Source organism: Nyctereutes procyonoides, unplaced genomic scaffold (genome assembly GCF_905146905.1).
Source record: "Nyctereutes procyonoides isolate TBG_1078 unplaced genomic scaffold, NYPRO_anot_genome, whole genome shotgun sequence".
Classification (NCBI taxonomy): Eukaryota; Metazoa; Chordata; class Mammalia; order Carnivora; family Canidae; genus Nyctereutes; species Nyctereutes procyonoides.
In genome coordinates this window covers 60,257,565-60,281,484 of record NW_026575020.1, presented here as the reverse complement: position 1 = coordinate 60,281,484, position 23,920 = coordinate 60,257,565, and the positions used below count along the sequence as shown (strand labels likewise).

Genomic DNA, 23,920 nt, shown 5'->3' with positions numbered 1-23,920 from the left:
CAAGGGCAGGAGGGAGACGGCTCCAGGACAACTGCCAGCGCCGAAGGACCAGAGGAGAGGGTGGGTCCACTCCTCTCTGGCTCAGGAACACCAGGGGGACCAGCCAGGCCTTGGGACGGACGGACGGGGGAGGCAAGGCTGCAGGGGGAGGCTCCCGATTACAATCCGCCTGGAGAGCCCAAGCCCCGGCCCCTCGCCGGGCCTCCCGCTGTCCTGCAGCTCGAGGACACTGTCCTGGCCACAGAGGCAGGAGAGCAGCACGTCCGCCTGAACCCCGTGTTGGTTCCAGGGGCTGCCCACACTCGGGCCCAAGGTCAGCAGCACCAGAGCAGCACCCAAGGTTCACAGCCTGGTTCACGGACTCCGCTGCTTAGACGGGAAGAATCGTGCGCCTCAGCAGGATTTAAAATCAGGATGTTTAATGCTGTGGCTGACAGGCTGGAGCTGAACTGACTGTGACCTTAGGGAGAAATAGAGGCTCAGGAAACCCAGGGGGTGCTCCCTGTGCCCAGGCCAGGTCCCCCCAGGACGGCAGCATCTTGGGGGCCCAGGAGCCTCCAGTGCCAAGAACCTGGTTTTGGAATTTCTCACTCTGCTGAGAGGAAGCAGGCCCAGGCCCGGGGGTGGGGGTGGCGAGATCCACCACGGCACCTGGAGACGGGACAGGACGCAGCTGCCAACGGCCCCGGCGCTGGCCGCGGAGTAAGCGGGACTCGGGTCTGTGCTGACAAGGGAGGAGGCTGGGCCTGGGCCAGAACAGGCCTGCAGACACGGGGGCCGGGCGCTGGAGGCCATCCTCGTGCACCAAGGAGTGTCTCCCCCCGTGACGGCTGTTTCCAGGGAGGCAGCCTGCAGACGCCCCTTCAGCAGGGGATGCGCTGCTGTCGTGGACACTGGGACAGAGGGATGTCCGGGGCTTCCAGGCCAGCTGCCCCCAGGGCTCCCGGCCTCACCGCGGGCTCGGCCACAGGGGACGCGCCACCATCAGCGGGCCCGCGCTGTGGAGCCTGTGGGGACCTGGCGGTGGGGTCCCGTGCCCCGGGTGAGAGAAACAGGCTGTAGGCCGCGCTTGGACAGCTGTGAGCTTTGCGTGTGGCCGGCGTGTTAGGTCGTAGCGTCGTATCCGTGGTAAATGTCTGGTTTTCATAGCTGTGGTTACGAGCAGAGTGTCCGTTTAGGAGAAGCACAAGCGGGAGCCTCGAGGCATAAATGAGCAGCTTGTCTCCAACTTCTGCCCGCGGTCCCGGAAGAAATTCCTATGGTGAGGGGGGCTCTTGGCTTCCTGTCCTCGACAGCGCCCCGTGCGGCACTCGGGGCACCTGGCCTGGCGCCCAGGGTCCCCCGCCCTCCTGCCCTCCGCTCCTCCCAGTCCTGAAAACCCTGCGGCCCTGAGCTGGGCGGCAGGGACGCCCTGGGGCCACTGGGGGGCGGTGTCCACCAGTCCTGCCTGCGCCCGGGCGTGCAGAGGATTGGAGCCCCTCCGCGAAGTCAGCCTCTGCGGAGCGCGGTCGCCGCCGCCCTTGGGAACAGAGTCCTCCCTGGTGAGGGCGCCTCAGCCGGCCAGACCCTCACTGCGCTGCGCCGACCTGCGCCTGCCTGGCCGGGACACGGGAGCAGCCCCCAAACAGGCGCGGGCGGACGGGGCCAGCACGGGGGACCGCGTGGGCCCCGAAGCGTGCGGCAGTTGTAAGTCCTGGAACGTGTCATTGGAGCCACTTTCCTCTTAAGTATCTTGAGCGTCACTTTGCAAAGGCTCCTTTCGGGGTTGCTCACTGAAAATGGTGCAGGAGACTCCAGCGTCATGCTCCTGTGGAGGCCGGGCCTCCGTCCCCCCTCCCTCGAGGTCTGTCCCACCCCACAGGCCTGAGGACCCCAGTCATTCCTGGCCTTTGGAGACCGCGGGCGAGGCCGGTCCCCGTGCAGTTGGTAGTGGGCCCACGTCCATCAGGGGGAAGGGTCTGGATTGGGTGTTGGGCTGTGGTGCCGCAGGGCCCCCTCCCCGTCCTCCCTGCTGCCCCCCTGCCCCACCTCCTGCCCCCCCAGCCTGCGGCACATGCTGGAGGCGCCGTGCGTGGTGGTCACGGCTCTAGGCCACCTGAAGAATAGGGGCCCCGGAGTGCACAGGTGCCTGCCAGCCCTGGAAGGGTACACCGGGAAATTGGGGCCAGGACAGAACGTGCCAGTCTGTCCCAGGGACTCCAGGCCGGTTTCTGTCCTGGCTCTGGCCCACGCGGTCAGCACAGGGCACAGTGTGGCTTTTCACGGTGTCAGGAGCCGCCGTGCCTAAGTAGGCCACCTGCCTCCCTCGGGGCTTGGACGCCGTTTCCTCCGGGCCGCTGTCTGGCACACGGTCCTCACGCACACTTGTCTTTTCCTCTCTCTCATTCTCTGACCCCGTCGTTCTGCACACCCTCCAAGTGTGGCCGTGTGCCTGTGCCCTGTGGTGACCGAGCACGGTGACCCCACAGCACACGGTGCAGGAAGAGTAGAGGAAGGCTGGCGCCTGCCACACACCCTCCGTCAGGCCTCTGCCCACCCCTCCACACCAGGTGACCCCAGGACCTGTGACCTGTGCACCCAGCCCAGGCCCCGCCGCCACATGGGGGATCCAGTCACACGCGGCCCCCGTGGATCCTGGGCCCATTGGAGGCTCCCTCTGGCTCCTCATTGTCCTCGCCAGAAAGGCGCGGGCCCAGGGGGCGGAGGGGGGCGGCTGGCCAGTGGTTCTCCCCCGGCCCACCTGCGGAGGAGGGGCGTCCATGATGTGAGGCCCCCGTCTCACTACGGAAGCACAAGCACGCTGAGCCTCCCCCCTGTCGGCCACCTGCACCCACCGCACGTAGCCCCTCCCACCCAGACGGCTTGTCTCAGGGCTCAGGGACCCTGTGTCTGTGGCTTCCCTCACAGGTCCCTGCAGACCAAGGACCCCCGAGGACAGAGGACTTGTCTGTGCCCCGACTCCAGCGGAGACTAAAGGAGGCGACCCGAAAAATCCTCCGCCTCTGCGAAGAGAAGGAGCAGCTCCTGGAGATGGGGAACAGGCTCCGTGCAGCGCTGGCGCGCCCCCCAGGTAAGCTCCCAGGTGAGGCGGGGGCTGTGGCTGCAGGTCCTGGGGAAGGGGCGAAGGGGCAGGAGGGACCCGGGAGGTGGGAGGAGAGCGAACGGGGTGGAGGGAGGCCTGGCCTCTCGGAGGGAAGCGGGGTCAGGAGTCCAGGGCACAGAGCAGAGCTGGCCCTGCGATGGGCGTTCCGTGACCCCCGCCCCAGCAGCGTCGGTAAGAAAAATATTGCAGTTGGCAAAGCAGGCGGTGCCCTGTGCTGCTTGCTGGGCACCGGCCCCGGCTGCCACGTGCTCGGCCCGCTCCGCCGTCTTGTCGCCAACGGCCACTGTGTCGCCACCGAAACCAGGCCGAGCCCAGCGGCAACGGAGGGAGCGGTCCCTGTTTCCCTGTGGCCTCAGAGGCCGCTGGCTTTGCCGATAATTTAGTCAACACAGGGCAGCCCGAGTGGCTCAGCGGTTTGGCGCCTGCCTTCAGCCCAGGGCCTGATCCTGAGGTCCCGGGATCGAGTCCCACGTCGGGCTCCCTGCGTGGAGCCTGCTTCTCCCTCTGCCTGTGTCTCTGGCTCTGTGTGTGTGTGTCTGTCATGAATAAATTAAAAAAAATTTTTTTTAATTTAGTCAACACAGGTTCACTGCGGGAAGTATAATTCATGATAATAATATTTCCCAAACCAACAGCGCACAGGCCACTCTCTTCCTCAGCTGGTAAGGAGTAACGTACTCCAGAGCGACGGCCAATAATCGCAGTTGTTCCCCGCAGGGGAGGTGGAGGAAATAAGGTCCAGATCGTGCTGAGGTGACCCTTGCTGCCAGGGGACCTTGGGAGAGCCGCTGTAGCGTCATCCCTGAGAGCAGACGCCCGGCTGCCGGCACACAGCCAAGGTCCCTTGTTGGAGGACCAAAGGCACCGGCGTTGGCGGGCAAGGTGGCGTCCTTCACAGGGCGGCTGCGTGCTTGTCACCACGGCCGGCCAGGACTAGCCTTGCCCAGACCGAACAGTCGGTCAGCGCCCAGCACGAGCCACTGGCCGTCAGACCGCGTCCACGAGCGGCCCCTCTGTTTCCCTGGGGCAGCCCAGTCCTGACGCTGTCGCCCTTTGCCGCACATGGCTTCTGCCTCTCTGTGCTTTTCCAGCAAGAGCTTTGAGGTGCTGTGACCAGAGCCGAGAGGTTCGGGCTCACCCAGGGTCGAAGGGGACAGGCCGTCCTCTCCTGCCCGTTGTCTGAAGTGGAGAGGAGGTGGAGGGCTGCAGGCCGCCAACTACTCTGCTTCAGAAGGAAAGCCCAGAGCACCGCAGAGGGCTCGTTGGCAAAAAAAGCGTTTCGTCCGTCAACTACGGACTTGGCTTCCCTGGGCAGGTCCTTCTGGTTCCAACCACCCAGCGCTCAGACAGGGGAAGCTCCAGCCTTGTGCCTCGTCCTCACGGCTTCCCGTGGCCAAACTGTGTGGATGATAATAGAAGTTGTTAATATGTTACTGTTTTTGGTGTGAACACGGCCAAGAGAATTACCCGGTGAGCAGCGGGAAGTGGAACGTGGGAGAACCCAGGCAGCGGGGCAGCAGTGAGCGCCTCTGGGAGAGACGGTGCAGGCCCCTGAGGAACTCTTTTTTTTTTTTTTAATTTTTATTTATTTATGATAGTTACACACACACAGAGAGAGAGGGGCAGAGACACAGGCAGAGGGAGAAGCAGGCTCCATGCACCGGGAGCCCGACGTGGGATTCGATCCTGGGTCTCCAGGATCGCGCCCTGGGCCAAAGGCAGGCGCCAAACCGCTGCGCCACCCAGGGATCCCCTCCTGAGGAACTCTGAAGACGAGGCCGGTGCGTCCCAAGAGCTGCCTGGCCGAGTGGCTGCCATGGGTCGGGGCCCGAGCGGCAGAGCAAACAAAGCCTCATGGGTAAAGTTAGCCCAAATCGCTCTTTGCAACCACACAGGATGTCCACCCGACCGCGTGGGGTGACGGAGGAGAGGCTGTCCCAGAGGCGCCGTCCTTCTGAGGGTCCACCTCTGGAAGCAGGGATAGCAGACGGGCCCGACCCGATGCGTCTCCCGATGCTGTCAGCCTGCACAGCAAGGGCAGGGGTGTCGTGTGCCTGCAGCCCCGGCAAGGACTGCCTCTGCCTCAGGACCTGCTCCATGAGGGCCCTTCCCCGTCCTCCCTCCAGGTCGCAAGTGAGGAGCAAGGCTGACTTTGCCTGTTCGTCAGACACACTTCCAGACCATCTTCTGCCAAGTTCAGTAAAAACCTTGTCCCTAAAAACAACAACAACAACAAACAAACAAAAAACGACCTTGTTTCTTCGGAGGACCGGCCCACCTGCCTTGGCTCTCCTCCCTCACACCTGTCCTTTAGGTTGGCAACTGCAGCAACGTCAGCATTTATCGCTGATTCTCCTCCTAAATTCCATTCTCCTCCTGTCTTCTAAACCAGCAACACCCTCCCACAGCTGAACTTTGCTGCTCTTGACTTTGGCCTCCATGCCACGCTGTGCCAATACCAAGGTGCCCTCTCTCAGCCCCCAAGGCCCCAGAGCTTTCCTCTGACTGCAGCCATGCCTCCCTCTTCCTCTGATCTACATTCCAGGAACTTGTCTTTCTTCCTCGTTGTGGTTACTTATACCCAGCCTGGCCTATGGCCAAGTACTTCAGTGAGTCACTCAACACCCACCCACTCATCCACCCATGCCCCCATTCATCATCCATCCATCCATCCATCCATGTATATACGTCCATTTACTCATCCACCTATCTGTCCATTCACCCATCCACTCTCCCATCCACCTGTCCACCCATCCAATCCACCTGTCCATCCGTCCACCTACCTACCCATCCATACACCCACACATCCACCCATCCACCTACCTATCAATTTATCCATCCATCCACTCCTCCATCTACCTCCCCATCCGTCCATGCACCCACCCATCCATCCATCCATCCATTCATCTATTATCCATCCATCCAATAGAGAAGCTACTGCCATGTGCCAGATAGGTCCGCCTTCTGTAATTTCTGCATCACTGGGCATCATATCTGGCTAAATTAGCTGTTTTCTGCCTCATAGTGTCAGAGAAAGCTACAGATCCCTACTGACTAAGTTTGTAGCCTCCTCTGAAGGTTAGGGAGACCTCAGGAAAGGAATTTTCCATATTTGGTGACTTTGTTGTTTTTTTTTAAGATTTTATTTATTTATTCGTAAGAGACAGAGAGAGGCAGAGACACAGGCAGAGGGAGGAGCAGGCTCCATGCAGGGAGCCCGACGTGGGACTCGATCCCGGGTCTCCAGGATCACGCCCTGGGCTGAAGGCTGGCACTAAACCGCTGAGCCAGCCCGGGACCCCTTTGGTGACTTTGTTAATGGTACTTTTAACTGCCTTCATTTTCTTCTACGGTGATTTGTTTATGTGGGGTTTTTTGCCCTTTCTTGCATTAATTTTGGTCATTTCCATTTTGCTAGGAAACTACCCATAGTCCCCAGCCTGTAAAGTGCCACCGTAGAGTAGTCCATAGTGGCCCATAGTGTTCTGCTCTCTTCTGGGCCTGTGGCTGTCTCTCCCCACCTTCTAAAACCTTCATGTAAGCTGTGGTGTGGGGGTCAGTCCAAACTGCCTTTCCCCATTGGCTGTGCACACATTACCTCAGTGCATCTTTGCAACAACCCAAGCATGGAGAAAGGCTTCCCTGAGTGACATTAAAAATTAAAATAGCCCCATAGGCAGAGGAAGTCCGAGAGCAACAGATATGATGGCATTACATTTTAAAAGTCTCTAAGGAGGGCAGCCCCAGTGGCACAGCGGTTTGGCGCCGCCTGCAGCTCGGGTGTGATCCTGGAGACCCAGGATCGAGTCCCACGTCGGGCTCCCTGCATGGAGCCTGCTCCTCCTCTGCCTGTGTCTCTGCCTCTCTCTCTGTGTGTCTCAATAAATAAATAAACAAACAAACAAACAAACAATTAATTAAATCTAAAAAAAAAGTCTCTCAGGAAACAACATCGTAAACACAGATAAAGGCTGGTGACAGACTGGGGCAAGGGGTGACGACATGTCCGACAGGTGAGGAGGATCAGTACCCCAGGTGGCGTGTGCAGGTCACACACAAGGGCCGGGATGGCGCGTCCCAGGAGATCCGCCTAGCTGACGGTGCAGGTGACACGCGGCCTCCCCAGGAGCCTGAGGAGCAGATCAAGTCAGTATTGAGTTTGGATCTCAGGTGGGAAATCTCACACTCGGGGCCCCAGCGCGCCCTGGTGTGGATCCTCATTGGTGAAGCCTTTTTGGAGGGCGATTTGGCTCTTCTGCGAGGTTTTATAACGTCCATACCCTTTGAATCAGCAATTCTTCTCTTAGAAATCTATGTAAAAGATTTTTCACCAACGTGAACTAGATGCACGTGCGAGGATGTTCTCGGCAGCGTTTCGCCGTGAGGCAGCGATCAGGACTGGCGTAAACGTCCGGCGTGGGGCCCTGGCGTCCAGAGCATCCCCGCGGGGAGCTGCCTCCGCCCGGCCTCAAACCACTTGGGGTGGAGAGTTCTTCCCCGTTGCCTTCCAGTGCATTGCGGATGACACTTGGGCGACTACAGTCGAAAGGTGGCGGTCCCACAGGACTCCCAAAAGCCCTGGGGCTTGCGGTCATTGTATCATTTTGTCACGAGCCCGGAGCAGGCGGGGACCGCGGGCCTGCTGGCCCCTCGTGCACCTGCTGCCTGTCGTGCCGGCCCGTGAAAGAAGCAACCGCAGGAGAGTACGTTTGCCCCAGCGAGCGCACGAAGAGGGTGTGTGTGCGCACGAGCGGGGCTGCGCACATGCAGAGGGAGGACCGCACGGAAGTGTATCGATTTCAGTTGGTGGTTTGGGGAGGAAGATCGGGACCAGACCCGGGGGGTTTTCTCTGTGTATTATTTGCAGTTGGCAAATCTACCCAAACACTCTACATTCGTTTCGTTTTGGGAAGCGTCTTCCCCCGAGGCCGAGGCCGGTGGACTCCTGCTGCCCCGGGAAGCACCCGGGCCCCTTGGCAAAGGCCCTTGGCAAGGCTGGTCTGTCTGCATTTTTTTCACAAAGACAATTTGGTTTGTAAATACATAGATCTGGTTTATAAACCAACTGTGACCAACACATCTCGTCATTTAACAACATTAATAATGTAAGACCATCCGGCCAAGGTGGCGCGCCAGCCCTCCGTCCATCGGCAGTGGTTTCCAGGTGCTTCTCCAGCTCCTCTGGCGGGCGGCTCCCAGGCCCTCCCCACGGGGAGCTGGCGGTCGGGCCTTCGTGGCCTTGGCTCTGGCTGCTCAGTCTTCATCGCACACCCCCTGCCCCCCCCCGGGTCAGGCTCCCGCGGTCCGCCCCCACTCATGCGCTCTGCTCCCAAATAATTAAATCTTTTTAAAAAAATGATTTGGTAACAAAAGAATAAGTTAGGGGCCTAGCTTTAGTTAGCCTGCTAACCCGACACTACTTATTAGGCACGTGTCCATAAAGAGTGAGATTATTATTTACGTTTACTACATTTATTGTTCCTAACTGCACATGCATCTAAAATCTCGATGTAAGACTATAACTAAGGTAGAAGCCGGGATCTCCAGGCACGTCGTGTGTCATTGTGTGTCCTGCTTGACTGGCACTCGTGCGGCCTGGCCCCGACACCGGCGCCCTGCCACAGCCGGCCGAGGCGAGAGCTGCGCCCCGGGCTTGCCCAGTCTCGCCCGAGGCAGTGCCACTCTCGGTGTCTTGAAATGATTTCACGGTGGCCATTTCCAGTGGCCTGGCTGGAACGAGACCCCGACACTGGCATCTTCTTAGGATCCTTTTTAAAAACAAATGCCCCAGTGTCTTCCGAACAGTTGGGTTTTCTGAAGCCGGTTTCCCGTCCTCGTCCTCGTCCTCGTCCTCGGTCCCCTTTTCCTCGGGCTGCCTTTCTCCTCGGTCACCAGCCTGTGCCTGGACGAGCTCAGTTTGCCTTACTTTAACCTGCTTAGGAATTGGTTTGTTTTCTGAAATCTTAAGATTCAGGGTTGTTTGTGTGTTTTTCCCATTTGAAATTCTCAGCCATTGTTTCTTTAAATACTCTTCTATTTGTTTCTAATCTCTCAGGAGATCTCATGAGACCTGCTGGAAATCTCTCCCATCTTGCTCTCCCCCCACCCCCACCCCCGCCACCTTCCCCCTCCCCCTCTCTCCCTCCGCCTCCCTCCCTCCCTCCGTCTCCCCGGCTTCCCTCCTGTCTCCTGGGGATCCCTCAAAGGTAGCCGGGCGGAGGGACTCCTGTATCTTTACATGGAGTTTACAGCTCGTGTTTGTTCATTCCTTTTCTTTGTTTGTTCTTTTCCTGATTTGTTTAACATTTACTTTATTCTTTCTTGTTTAGTAATTGCTTTCTTCCAAGATTTTATTTATTTATTCATGAGAGACACAGGCAGAGGGAGAAGCAGGCTCCCTACAGGGAGCCCCATGCAGGACCCCGGCGCCAAGGGAGGCGCTCAACCCCTGGGCCCCCCGGGTGTCCCCTGTAATTGCATTTTTTTAAGGTGTGAATTCTCCATCTGAGTTTTGCATGGCCATGTCTCAGAGGTTTTGAGGGACAGTGTTATCAGCGTGATGAGCTTCTAGATACCCTGCCTTTATGCAGTCAGGTTTTCTATTTCATTCTAGTTGTTCAGGAGAGTTCTAGAATTGTTTAATTTATTTTCAAACACGTGTTGAATTGTACTTTGGAATTTGTTCTGTTAAGCAGTCTTATTATACATACTTAGGAACATTCTTTCTGAATTTATATGTATTGGCATCCCTGGGTGGCTCAGTGGTTGAGCGTCTGCCTTCAGCTCAGGGTGTGATCCTGGAGACCTGGGATCGAGTCCCGCGTCTGGCTCCCTGCATGGAGCCTGCGCCTCCCTCTGCCTCTCTCTCTCTCTGTGTGTGTCTCTCATGAATAAATTAATAAAATCTTAAAAAAAAAAGAAAGAAAAAAGTAAAAAAAAAAAAGAATTTATGTGTATTTGTCGACTTGAACTGCCAGGAACCATGATTTTTTTAAAAAAAAGATTTTATTTATTTATTCATGAGAGAGGCAGAGACACAGGCAGAGGGAGAAGCAGGCCCCATGCAGGGAGCCCGACGTGGGACTCCATCCCAGGTCTCCAGGATCACACCCTGGGCTGAAGGCGGTGCTAAACCGCTGAGCCACTGGGCTGCCCACGAACCATGATTTTTGTGTTAAAATCATGCACAGCTCTTATATTTCTGCCCTGTTCTCCTTCCCTTCTGCACCGTCGTGCCGCGTCCGTCTTCCTGCAGTGTCCGTTAGCGTGAAGTGCCCTCAATGGCTGCAGCTCATCTTGGTTCAGGTTGTACAGTGTCCTTTCTGATGTTCAATAACGTTTAATGCTATTTTTATTTATTTTTTTAAAAGATTTTATTTATTTATTCATTTATGAGAGACACAGAGAGAGAGAGAGGCAGAGACACAGGCAGAGGGAGAAGCAGGCCCCATGCTGGGAACCCGATGTGGGACCCGATCTGGGTCTCCAGGATCACGCCCTGGGCAGAAGGCAGGCGCTAAACCGCTGCGCCACCCAGGGATCCCCTTAATGCTATTTTTAATCAGGTGTTTAAAAGGGTTGTTTCCAAAAGTAAAATATGACTTAAACAGCTATGAAAATGAGCACAGGTTTAGGATTTTCTTCTCTCCGTTAAACAGTGAGGGGACCAGTCAGATGTTACAAGGAAAAGGTCAAACATGAGTTTATCTGGATTAAAGAAACTGAATTACAAATGGGGAGATCAAACTGGTTTTTCTAAGAGGGAGGGGGTTGCCAGTGGAACCTTAGAGGGACAAGTCACAAAGAGCACGGCTGTCAGTGTGCAGAGTAGCTCGAACCCGGGCAGCAGGCCTTGCGTGTGCAAAGCGTGCTGCATATGGTGCAGTTTCCACTGAAGCACACATTTCTTCTTACCATTTTTCTGCTTGTTGGTAAAACATAATCTCAAAGAAGGACCATCCATGATCACTAACAAGGCTGGTTCGTTGGCCGGATTGTTTCCAGAGGTGTAGCAAAAACGTGAATTAACCAAACAGGCGGGCCTTCCTGCATGTGCTCTACTGGAAGTTTCATCAGGAATCCAGATTGGACTTTAAAAAGTTGTCCTGAGGCCATGAAGCCAAGAACTCACCAGGTTTCATCTGCTGAATGCTTCTGAGAAAATTCCTTTCTTCTCAAGTGTTTGGAAATATCCTGAGGCTCCCAGCTTTCCATAAGCTGTGAACCTCAGCTCCATAAGGTCAAGCACGGTTCCTGCTGGTGACCTGTCCTCACAACCAAGTGAGTGTCGTCCTTGAATCTGGCCAGGCAGGCAGGGCCATGGCTGCACCATCCAAGTGTCCAGTCAAATCTCAGGATCCCTGAGAATCTGTGCAAATAAATGACCATATTGCCAGGAAGGAGCTGAGAAACAAAATTCAACCCAGTAAATGTGTAGATCTAATTGGCTCCTTATTAAGCAATTCGTGAATCAGGCGGCATCCCATCTAACAAGGAGGGAGCTCCTCAGAGCTGTCCAAAATGGAAGGTTTTTATGGGAAGGGGAGTAGGGGCAAAAAGTTATTAGCAAAAGAAAAGGATTGTTTAAGGCAAGGTCACCTTCCTTATAGGTTAGGGTGGGAGTCTTGTCCTGCCCAGGACCTCCTCTTCCTGTGGGGGTGGAGAGGACCCAGTGGCAGACCCTGTACTGATTGGAGAAGTCCTGACAACCAGTGAAAACTACACTGCTGGGGAAGGTTGAAATGCACCTAGGTCAGGCATAAAGCCCCGGTTTGGGACCAGGCCTAAGTGACGCCACTTCGGGCCTGTGATTTGCTTTTATTTATCTATTTTTTTAAATCAACATGCTGGTTGCTTTATTTTTCGTTTTAAAGATAACACTAAAATCAGAACCTCTGAACTTACTATACTTTTCTGAAAGTATCAAAGAGTAGCTCCAATCCTAAAATGATATTGGCAGAGGCTGCTGGGAAGATGGCAGAGTAGGAGGATCCTGAGCTCACCTCCTGCGGTGTGGCCACCTAGAGAACAGCCACATTGGCATAAATAAGCCAGAAAGCCACTCGAAGACTGGCGGAAGAGACTCTGCAGCTGGATGTAGGCAAGAGGCCATGGCCCAGTGGATCCATCCCCTTTACTTTCCTAATGGAAAGTAATCAAGCTGAGCAGATAAGAAGGAAAAAATACACAAAATGAGCAGAGACCCAGGGGGCTCAGCAACACGGCCAAGCATGATAACAATGCCATGATGGGGATCCCAAAGGAGAAGAGAGAGAAAAGGAGGCAGAAGATTTATTTGAAGAGCTAATAGCTGAAAATTTCCTGAATCTGGGAAAGGAAAGAGAAATCCAGATCCAGGAGGCACAGAGAGACCTCAAAAAACCAAGCCAAAGAAGTCTGCACCAAGACACAAAGTAAATAAGACGGCCAAAAGTAGTGATCCAGGGGGAATTTTAAAAGCAGCGAGAGAAAGGAAAGCAGTTACACACAAGGGAAACCCCATGAGGCTATCGGTGGATTGTTCAGTGGAAGCTTGCAGGCCAGAAGAGAGCGGCATGATATATTCAAAGCACTAAAAGGAAGAAACCCGTAGCCAAGAATACTCCATCCAGCAAGGCTTTTGTTTAGAACAGGAGAGAGAGAGTTTCCCAGAAAAACAAAAATTAAAGGAGTTCATGACCAGGAGCAAAACCAGCCACATGCCCCTCACACACGATGTGGGCCCCAAATCCGCAGTCCCACCTCCCTCCTGCCCGAGGTGCGCTGCCGGCAGCCTGCTCAATGCCAAGTCAACACGCCTTCACCTCAGATCGACAGGGACTCAAACTGACATTCTTCCCCTCAAATTCCAGCCCCTGTGCTTAATTTTATGCACAAAAACGGGCATAATTATAACAACAGAATGAAGCAACCCAAATTCCAAACTTCCAAATTCTGTGGAAGATATAAAGGATAAAAGGAGCGTACTAGGCTGAGAACATCTCCAATAAGCACATCAAAGAGCAATACATACAGCGTGACTCTAAGTACTAAAAGAAACAAACCCAGGAAAAATAAAACAAGACAAAATCAGAGAGAGAAACAGACCATAGAGGCTCTTAATCATAGGAGACAGTGAAGGTCGCTGGAGGTGAGGCGGGTGGGGTAACTGGATGATGGACACGAGGAGGGCGCATGATGCCCTGAGCCCTGGGTGTTATATAAGACTGATGACGAATCACTGACTTCTACCTCTGGAGCTAATAATACATTATGCGTTAATTAACTGAATTTAAATTTATAAAAAAAAGAAATCCCCCCCCAAAAAAATACAATAGCATCCATAAAGCCAATATTATTCTTATGAGTGTCAATGGGCCATCCTGAAACCAGGTAAAATATAAGTATCTTACTGTGTACTTTTTAAAATAATTTATTTATTCATGTTAGACACACAGAGAGAGAAAGAGGCAGAGAGAGAAGCAGGCTCCATGCAGGGAGCCCGACGTGGGACTCGATCCCGGGACTCTAGGATCACACCCTGGGCTGAAGGCAGGCGCTAAACCGCTGCGCCACCCGGGCTGCCCTCTTACTGTGTATTTAATTCGAAGTGTTGCCACTGAAATCAGTTACAGATGTTTATTCTGAAATGTGCTGCTGTGAAGGCTGCAGACTCAACTGTGGTTAGTGGTCTTCCAAAATTAAATGTATGGAATATCCAGAAAATAGGTTGAATTAGAACTTGTAGACAGTTTTCAAATACTCACTAGTAACAGTTCTTTGTTTTCAATTGCCACATGGTCATAAACCAAAGAGACAAATAATTTCAAATGATCACAGATACTATTTAGGCAAAAATGATCCTGTGTCAGTACTTTTAACATTGCCTGCATCAAATTATAATAGAAAGGTAACTATAAACGAGATGCAGGCCCTATTTTCGTGAACAGCATAAGAGATGATAGGAAACCAAGGTCACATTCTGCCATCAAGTGTGGCTCCCCCATTGATTCACTTTGTGACAGGTCATTAAGAACATCTTTACATCCGTGGGACGCCTGGTGGCTCAGTAGGTTAAGTGTCTGCCTTCAGCTCGGGTCATGACCCCGGGATCCTGGGATCCAGCCCCACATCGGGCACCCGGCTCAGAAGGGCGGCTCCTTCTCCCTCTGCCCTTCCCCCACCTATGCTCTCATGCTCTCTCTTTCTCATAAATAAAGAAAATCTTTTTTTAAAAAAAAGAGAGAAGAAGAAGAAGAAAAGAGTATCTTCACATCCAATAGTCTCCTTACCCCTGAGGATACTCGGAGAAAAGTTTGAGCTCAGAAGAAATGGAAGACTCTGAGCCTGTTGCTCTGCCTTGAATTCCATTTGTAATTTTAGCAGAAAAAATTTATTTTATCTTAGTTGAGCTGGAACTTTTGTTCTGATAATTCAAGAGGATGAGTGGGCACAAGTTCATTTTTCACACAAGGAAGGCCTTTTCGAAGAAGATGACTTTCAGCGGCTGTGCTTGCTGAAGGTTCACTCGCTGGAATACTGTCCCTTAGCCCAGTGCTCAGCGTCTGGCACTGCCTTCGGCTCACTCGGGGACACGGGGACAGCCTTCGGGCCGCACCACCAGCCACCCCACTTCCATTCCCGGGCTGCCCCCCCGGCGGTTTGCTTGTCAACAGAGCACTGCCCGCAGGGGTCCCCGAGTCCTGGAGGACCTAGGGACACTGAGTGTGAGCATGAGGTGGTGTCGCGGGGCTGGAGGCCTGCTGACCTGACCCAAGCCCGTCGCCTCGGCTCACGGACCTGGACCCCGACCTGGATGCACACCGGCCACACAGCTTGCTCTCCTGTCTCTTCCCTCCCCCTTGGCTCTTTTCATCAAAGTAGAACTTTTCCCACAGCAACTGCCTCGTCTCGCTCTCCCCGCGGCGGTGTGCATGGTCCCCCCCCCCGCCCCCGCCAAACGCCCTGCCCCAGCGGTGTGCATGGTTCCCCACCTCCCGACCCCAGTCGCCCCAGCGGTGCACACCCTCGCTCTCCCCACCCCCCACCCTGCGGTGTACACGGCCCTCGCTCTCCCCTCCGCCTCCCCCCGTGCACAATGCACAATGCCCCGCCAGTGTGCATGGTTCTCACGTCTCCGCATCCTGGCAACACTTCCCTTTTTCTTCTGTCCGTCCTCATGAGTGCAAAGTGGTCTCTCACTGGGATTTTCATTTTGCGTTTCCCTGATGACTAAGGACGTTGACCACATTTCCATGGGCCTGTTGGCCATTTGTGAGGCTTCGGAGTCCACAGCTCTTAAGCTCAGGTATTAGAAACTAAGGAAAATAAATGCATTTCCAACTTTGTCTTTCCCATGTCCTTTCATCTCCTGGAAAAACTGATCTAGGGAATCCCTGGGTGGCTCAGCGGTTTAGTGCCTGCCTTTGGCCCAGGGTGTGATCCTGGAGTCCTGGGATCGAGTCCCGCATCGGGCTCCCAGCATGGAGCCTGCTTCTCCCTCTGCCTGTGTCTCTGCCTCTCTGTGTGTCTCTCATGAATAAATAAATAAAACCTTAAAAAAAAAAAAAAAAGAAAAACTGATCTAGTACCTAGGACCCGGCCCAGGAGGCCCAGGGTGGCACAGGTAACTTCATAACCACCCAGATGTTAATATGCAGTGTGTTCACCAGCACCATCTTCAAATGAATAGATAATAAGCATTTTAAAAATTTCCGTTTCAGTTTCTAGCACAGTCCACCTCAATATTTACAACTCCTACGCACAGGAGCCTCGTTAGAGTCCTCAGTAAGCTTGTGTCTAACCAAGTAGATTCTTATTCTGAGAACAGTAATTGTATCTTGTAGTATGTCAGCTTGAAGATGAATTTCCATGGTTTGTAGGTAATTGAACCTAAACGGAGTTAACGGACAGGTGTTCGTGGGCTGCGTGACCGTTTCTCCCTAAGACGGTGCGTGCTGAAGCCTCTTACACGCACGATCTTTCAGTTCATTCACCCAACCTGCTGCTTATTTTTCTGTGAAACACATTCACTGACCCGAAGACACAAGCTGCGTGAGGCCTCGTGTGGCTGTAGAAAGCTGTGTGCACCCCGAGCCCGCTGCTGCGTCACGCAGTTGATGGTGTGGCCCGCACGCACACCACGAGAGAGGAGTGACGCATGTCGCGGGGACCGTGTGTTCTGGAGTGCTGTGGTTGGCACGGGGGAGGTCCAGACGCCAGGCGCACACGGAGGGCAGACCCTAGAGGCGCCTGGGCTGGCTCGGTCGGTGGAGCACATGACTCTTAATCTCGGGGTTGTGAGTTCGAGCCCCACACGGGGCAGAGAGCTTACTTTAAAAAAAAAAAAAAGTGAAAACAGAAAGCAAGCAAATCCTTTTCCTTTTGTTTCTAGGGAAACTGCCTCGTCACCCCCTGCCCACCCTTGAGGCCCCTTTGGGACAGTTGCAGCCCCACTTTGCAGCCCAGGTAACACTCCTTTATCTAAGAAATGTAGTTTTTTTGTTTGTTTGTTTTGTTTTTTTTTTAATTTGTGATAGTCACACACACAGAGAGAGAGAAGAGAGGCAGAGACACAGGCAGAGGGAGAAGCAGGCTCCATGCACCGGGAGCCCGACGTGGGATTCGATCCCGGGTCTCCAGGATCGCGCCCTGGGTCAAAGGCAGGCGCCAAACTGCTGTGCCACCCAGGGATCCCAGAAATGTAGTTTTAATGACTTTTATTAGTCACGTGAATATTGCATTTCATTACGAAAACGTAAAATCCAGTAAACACAAAGGCCTCCCTCCTATTGCCAGCACCCATAGTTACCAGTAATCTCCATGTGTTCCCTACCACTTTTTTTAAAGATTTTTTTTATTTATTTGAGGGGTTGAGGGAGAGAAAACCTCAGGCAAACTCCTCGCTGAGCACGGGGCCCGACACAGGGCTCAGCCTCCTAACCCTGAGATCACAACCTGAGCCAAAACCAAGAGTCAGACGCTTAACAAACTGAGCCACGTGGGCTCCCCTCCTGCTGTTTTTTTAAATTACATACATACATGGGGCCCCTGGGTGGCTCGGTGGTTGAGCATCTGCCTTTGGCTCAGGTCACGACCTCAGGGTCCTGGGATCGAGTCCTACATCAGGGTCCCCCTGGGAAACCTGCTTCTCCCTCTGCCTGTGTCTCTGACTCTCTCTGTGTCTCCAGTGGATGAATGAATGAATGAATGAATGAATAAATGAAGCTTAAAATTACATCCATAGATAAATACAAATTACATCATGTGTGTTTTACCGTAGCTTTACTCCCCTGGGTGTTATTTTTGAATCTTTACCAATATGATGGGTTAAAAAATTTTATCTTTTAGAAGTTTTCTCGTATCCTTATTGGTATTAAAGTCTGTAATCGGCTATTTATATTTCTTCTTTTGTGGGTTATTTATACATGTGCTTTGCTAATTATTCTACGTGTGTGTGTACTTGCTAGTTTTTAAGAGTTCCTCATATACGAAGGAACTGCTGTTTGTCCATTATGACCTTCTCAGACTTGCCATTTGCCTTTAACCTTTCTTCATTTTTTAAATTTTTTTTTAAATTTTTATTTATTTATGATAGTCACAGAGAGAGAGAGAGGCAGAGACAGGCAGAGGGAGAAGCAGGCTCCATGCAGGGAGCCCGACGCGGGACTTGATCCTGGGTCTCCAGGATCAGGCCCTGGGCTGAAGGCGGCGCTAAACCGCTGAGCCACCTGGGCTGCCCGAATTGATGTTTTTATCATGTGCTAAACATCTAAATTCTTGCTTGTGTCTTTTCCAATGAATTTTTTTTATTTTGAAACATTTTCAGATTTAGATAAAGTTGCAAATATAGCATTACACCTTTCACCTAGATTCACCAGTTGTTAACTGATCACTACATTTACTTTACCATTCTTTCTCTTCCTCCCTCGGCCTTCCCTACATTTTAGATGGATGGATGGATGGATGGTTACATGGGTTCATGATGGATGGTTGGATGGATGGACAGATGGATGATGAATAGATGGATGGATAAATTGATGAGTGATAGGGAGAGAGACACACACACAGTGAGACGGCTTTGCTCCTGGACCAGCTGAGAATAAGTTGCAGGCAGTGAACCGCTTTATGTCTGAAAACAAGGACACCTCCCCACATAATGAAAATCAGGAAGCAACATTAATACGGTCCTAGAATTTAATACATATCCTATACTCAGATTTTGTGAGTCACAAGTCTAGGACCCACGTTGCCTTTCACTTGCACACCTGTGCCTGTGTGTCTGGTTGTGTAGTCATGCATGTACATGCACGTGGGGGTTTGCATGTGTAGGTGTGTTTGTGCACATGTGCAGTGTGCACACATGTGCGCGTGTACGAGGAGGTAGATGCATGTGTGATGGGTCTTCTGACCCTGTTTGTCCTTCATGATGCTGACCTTTGGGAAGAGCCAGGCCAGTGTTTGAGAGACCGCGGGGTGGCATCTCGGCATTGCTAGACTCGGACCTGTATTTATTTTCTACACAGCTCCAGTGAAGGGTCCTCTCCCCAGCTGGTGCCGACCTGCTTTAAATATCATACCTTTGCGGGGCACCTGGGTGGCAGGCAGTTAGGCAGCTGACTCATCTGCGAGTCATGGGATTGAGCAGGGAGTCTGCATGGGACTCCCTCTCGTTCTCTGTTCCTCCCCCTGCTCACACACACGCTCTATCTCTCTCTCTCAAATAAATAAAATCTTTTTTCTAAAACCCATACCTTTGTAATATCTTTAATTTATTACAAATGCATACAACAAGGTTTCTATTGTTAGAAAATCCTCACAAAGCTTTCTTAGCCATTTGTCCCATTTGATCTTTACTGGGTGGATATTTTAATTTGTGTATTTTTATTATAAATATTTTTGGACTTCTAGGAAGATACAAAGACTGATATGAAGTAAACCATCCAACTTAATAAACAAAATAGTATAAAGTCAAGACCCCATTGCGTGTTCTACCCCGATACCTCCCTTCAGGCTCTCCTGACTCTGGTGTTTCTCTTAGCAGATATTTTAAAGTCTGTATAAATCACATCGGTTGTGTATGTATCTTTCTGCACAGCACTTTTATTCCACGTTATATTTCTGAGCTGTGTCGATGCGGATGCAGCTCTTCCATAGAGGGCTGGGGGGTCACTGCGTAGGACCACACCTCTGAGGACTTCATGTTCTCTACGGCAACGTAGCTCCGCAAGTGGCCTGGAGGCGCCACAGGTGACGGGTGAGCAGACGGGCCTGGATGTGCTCCAGGAAAACTTATGGGTTTTCCCATAAGTTATGGGAAGTCCTGGAAGTTTCATTTCATAGAACTTCATGCCATGCAACTTTCTTCTTTTGATTTTCTTCAACTAGTTAAAAATGTGAAAACTATTTTTAGCTCGTGGGCTGGACAAAAAAAAGGTGGTCGGCAGGATTTGGCCTGGCAGGTGTGGCTTTCCAAGCCCAGGTCTGGACACCACTTGTGTGCGTTCTCTGCTGTAGAAATAAATCAGCACAGATGGACCTGCTCGGACACACGACGGTCACCCGGAGCCCGTGGCGCACATCACGGCTCGCCCTGCTCCTGTGCGCTCTACGGGTTTGCACACGTGTGTGATGACGTACGTCCACCCTTTTGGGCTGGATAGTTTCCCTGTCCTAAAACTCCTCCCTGCCCTGTGTACCGCCCCCTCCCAGCTCCATCCCTGATTGTCTCACTGTCTCATGTCTGCCTCCCGCCCCCCGAATGTCCCGGAGCTGGAATCGTACACTCTGCAGCCTTTTCCAGATCGGCCTCTTGCTCTTGGTAACGTGCAGTTACGTTTCCTCCACGGCCTCCCATGGTTTGCGGGCTCTCTTCTTATTGCTGGACGGTGTTGCGTTCAGTGACTGTACCGGTTTGTTAATCTCAAGAATCGCTGTTGCAGGCGATCAGGAGCATAGTTGGCTTTTATCAAGTTTTCTTTTCTTTCTTTTTTTTTTAAAAGATTTTATTTATTTATTTATGATAGAGAAAGAGAGAGGCAGAGACACAGGCAGAGGGAGAAGCAGGCTCCATGCAGGGAGCCCGACGCGGGACTCGATCCCGGGACTCCAGGATCACACCCTGGGCCAAAGGCAGGCGCCAAACCGCTGAGCCACCCGGGGATCCCCTTACCGAGTTTTCTATGTAGCGACTCCGCAGAACTGATTGGTGCTAATACGTGTGGCAGCGGTTTTCCTGTATCTCTGGGCTGACAGAGCGCGTCTGAGGCGAGGGCCAGGCTCCCCCTGCACAGTCCTGTCTGGCACTCCTCCCCTGGCCAGGACTCCCATGCAGCGCAGAGAGCAGGGTCACTGGCTCCCATGCCTTCATCCTGATTTATAGAATGCTTTATTGAAAAAAAATTTTTTTTTGGTAAAGATTTTATTTTTTTAAGCAATGTCTACACCCAACGTGGGGCTCAAGCTCACAGCCCCGAGATCAAGAGTCACACGTTCCACTGACTGAGGCAGCCGGGTGCCCTAAATGCTTTATGCATTTATGTCCAGGTAGATGGTTTGCTGTAAGTCAGACGTGGTTGAATATCAGCAGTTCCATGTGGTTCGGCGCTGAATTCTGTCTGCAGGAGCTCAGGCCCGCGGGTGTGCCAGCTGCAGGCGTGTGGGGCCTGGCGCCTGAGCCCCGCGCGGGCTGCGTGTGGCTGCCTTCAGAGTCCCGTTTTTCCCAAGCCTTTCCCCAAGACTAGACGCTTCGCCTGTACCGAGCTGGTGCAAGGGAGCAGGCGCGTGTCAGCGCTGCCTCTGTGCACCTGTGTCTAGGGTTTCACTCAGTGACATTCCGTTTCCTAGAAGGATACGGGGGCTTAAAAAGGCTTACGGCTAATCTTTATCCGCCCATGTTCCGCAGATCGTCTCCCATGTGTGGCTTGCCTTTTCGATTTATTTAAAACAAAAGAAAGCCGGCTGGGAGGTGGACGCCTGCGCCGCCCGGGGTGACGTGAGCCCCTAGAGTGGCGGCCGTGCCGAGGCTCCTCGCCGACCCGGGGCCTGGGTCCAGAGGGGCAGGCGGCCTTTGAGGAGAGGCACCCGATCTGGAGGCCGCTGAAGCCGGGACTCACTATGGGATGGATTTGGGATGTGAGAGGGAAGGAATCCAGGTTCGGAGCCTGGCCGCTGAGTGGGAGGAGGCGAGCGGTGGCCAGGGCCTGGCAATGCCTGAGCTCTCCTGCCACGCACGACCCGGTGGGAGGGGGGCTGTGCTCGGGCTCCACAAGCCCTCCGCGAGGCCAGGGGCTGAGTCACTGGACAGCGGGGACAGCGCCACTGCCCCCACAATGGTCTGCCCGACGGGGGGACACCAGCCTGAGGTACTGGGCAGGGCCAGCCACAGGGAGGGGTGGAGACCTGGGCGTTCTCCAGCAGAGGACCCCTGCCGCGGGGGACCCCTCCCCTGCATGACGCTGTCCCCTGCGAGAGACCTGCTCACCTGCACCCCCACCTCTGGAGGACCCCTTCACCCCTGGCGGGAGATGCACTGACACGCCAGCTCTTGGTAACCGTGAAACCGCCTGCATTGATCAAACTTTTAAACGTGTTATTAGAAGGAAATCTCCCAAATCGCCCACAAACCTGCGCGTTATCGGTTACCCGCCTGGCTCGGCTCCTTCCCTTCCCTGTGCCCCCGTCCTGCAGGTGCCCCCACAGGCGGGCGCGGGGGGTTCAGGCCGCCGGCAAGCTGCCAGGCCCGGTTCAGGCCCGGGGCCTCCTCCCCTGACGCTGACGAGGGGTCCGCGACGCTGAAGGCCGGGCGCTCAGGTGGACGCGGCCACACCCCTCCCCCTGGCTTGTCACCGACGCGCAGGAGTCCCCGATCCCAGAAACACGGGGACAGCGTTTCCCCGATGTTGAGGGAGACCTCGGCAACACGCCCCAGCAGCGACCCCGACGCTGAAATCCTCTTGCTCGCATTCCCACGCAGGACCCGGAGCACCGCAGGGAAGAACGTGTCCCTGCCCGCCCTGGAGACGTCCAGCCCGGCGCGGCCCAGACCGTCGGCAGCAGCCCTCCTCCGCCAGGCTGCGCAGCGGGGGCCGCGGGGCCCGGGCAGGTACGGCAGGCCGGTCTCGGCGCAGGGACCCGCCCCGGGGAGCGGTGCGCCGGTGTCCTGGCAGGTGGCCATCACCGTGAGTGACGGACCAGACGCCGCTCAGGGTGGCAGGACCTGCTGGTCCCTTTGGCGAGTGGGTCCCCTGGGGCGCTGAGCACGGGGCCGGCTCCTGACCACAGAGGTGCACCCGCAGAGGGCTCGGCGGGGCCTTGGCTCAGCCGGACAGGCGTCGGTCCTTCCAGGTCCCACCTCCCATGGAGACCACGCTGCCCTTGCCCGACAAGGCAGCTCTGTCCTTCCAGCGTCCGTAGGAGCGCCGGCTGGCGGTGCGCTGGCCAGCCTGTCCCCAGAGCCCCACCCTACAGCCTGCCTTTGGCCAGGCCCGCCCTCTGGTCGCCTACTGGGGGCTAGGAGAGCGCGGTTCTCAGGGCTGACTGTGTCCTTTCTTTACATTCGTAGCGACAACACAGGTCAACTCGACAGAAAGAAAACCGGTCCCCAAGGCCATGCCTGGCTCCCGGACCCCACAAGGAGAGTGGCCACCACACCCGAAGCTCCTCATCACCAGCTAGCAGTCCCCTCCAGGACACGTGGAAGCTGCTGGACCTGGGGTCCAGCCCCTCCGGCCTCACCTCCCAGGACGACTCTGTGCCAGGTAGGCTGAGGCCCGGGCTCCCGGCCCCCAACAGGGCAGAGACGGTGCTGGCGACTGCCTTACTTCAGGGAGGCCCGGCCCCGGGAGGACCCCGACATGCGTCCGGAAGATTGTCTCCAAAGTGCAGAAAGCACTTCCGGGTTTATGGGACGACCGTGTGGGACAAAGGTCATTAGGTGCATGCGGGTGGGCACTGAAGGTCAGGTCGGGGGTCCTGGCTCAGGGCAGTCCTTCAAGCTGGAGGGGAGTTTGGGTTCCCGTCCGCGACCCTGCTCGGCCAGAGGCAACAGGGAAGCCGGCAGGAAGAACTTAGTGACAAACTAGAGCCAGGGGTCAGAATGGAGGGGAGACAGTGTGTCTCTGGCCTCTGCTGGCAGGGCTGGGGGACGGCAAGGCGGCCACGGTGGCCACGGCCAGGCTGACATGCAGGCGCACATGCTGCGCCCTTCCCACCTGGGTGGGCTCCCGCGCTGAGGCCCGGTGCCGTGCGGTCGCGCTCCGTCACGTGCACGTGAACCGACGTGACCGTGTCCTGCGGCGGACATTATAGGTCATTTCCAACCTTTGTCCCACACGTCATGTTACAGTGAACGGCCTTGTACACACTCTCTCCAGGGTGTGTGTAAATTCGAGGGGCGGAGCGTTGCTTTGTCAGAAAGCAGATGCATTTCTCATCGGGGAGATGTCCAGCTGCTCTGTGTGGACACCAGCAGTTCCTGGGCACACGAGGGTGCAGGGGTGCAGGGTGCATGGGGGGAATGTGGGGGGGTGCGCAGGACGGGGGTGGGGGGTGTGCGCAGGGGAGGTGGGGGTGTGGGGTGGTATGCGGGGGGGAGCGCAGGGGTGTGCATGGGGGGAGTTGGGGGTGTGTGTTCAGGGATGTGCGTGGGGGGAGTGGGGGGTGTGCAGGGATGTGAGGGGAGTGGGGGGTGCGTGCGGGGGTATGTGCAGGAGGGGGGTGGGGGTGTGCACAGGGGAGGTGGGGGGGTTGGAGAGGTGCATGGGTTGGAGGTGCGGGTGTGCAGGACCCGTCGCACTGGCAGTGGTGGCCTCGGTCTTCCTGTCTCCAGTTCTCACCCCT

General features: G+C 54.6%; 2 protein-coding genes across 3 annotated transcripts in view; one reads left to right on the top strand and one right to left on the bottom strand.

Annotated features, from left to right (window-relative positions):
- Positions 1-23,920, top strand: part of CCDC57 (coiled-coil domain containing 57) — a 95,827-nt gene that overhangs the window by 44,496 nt on the left and 27,411 nt on the right. Inside the window, exons 16-19 of one of the 2 annotated variants that reach the window (XM_055314453.1) lie at positions 2,908-3,070; positions 16,476-16,549; positions 22,056-22,184; positions 22,644-22,839. In XM_055314453.1, the coding sequence (XP_055170428.1) occupies positions 2,908-3,070; positions 16,476-16,549; positions 22,056-22,184; positions 22,644-22,839 (562 nt within the window). Of the gene's footprint in view, positions 1-2,907; positions 3,071-5,229; positions 6,215-16,475; positions 16,550-22,055; positions 22,185-22,643; positions 22,840-23,920 lie in introns of those variants that run through there. The other variant, XM_055314510.1, reaches the window with a different exon arrangement.
- Positions 7,444-16,243, bottom strand: LOC129509484 (uncharacterized). Its single transcript, XM_055325046.1, is given in 5 exon segments — positions 7,444-7,639; positions 14,030-14,117; positions 14,347-14,466; positions 14,469-14,793; positions 16,217-16,243. Coding segments are annotated over 5 exon segments (756 nt in total).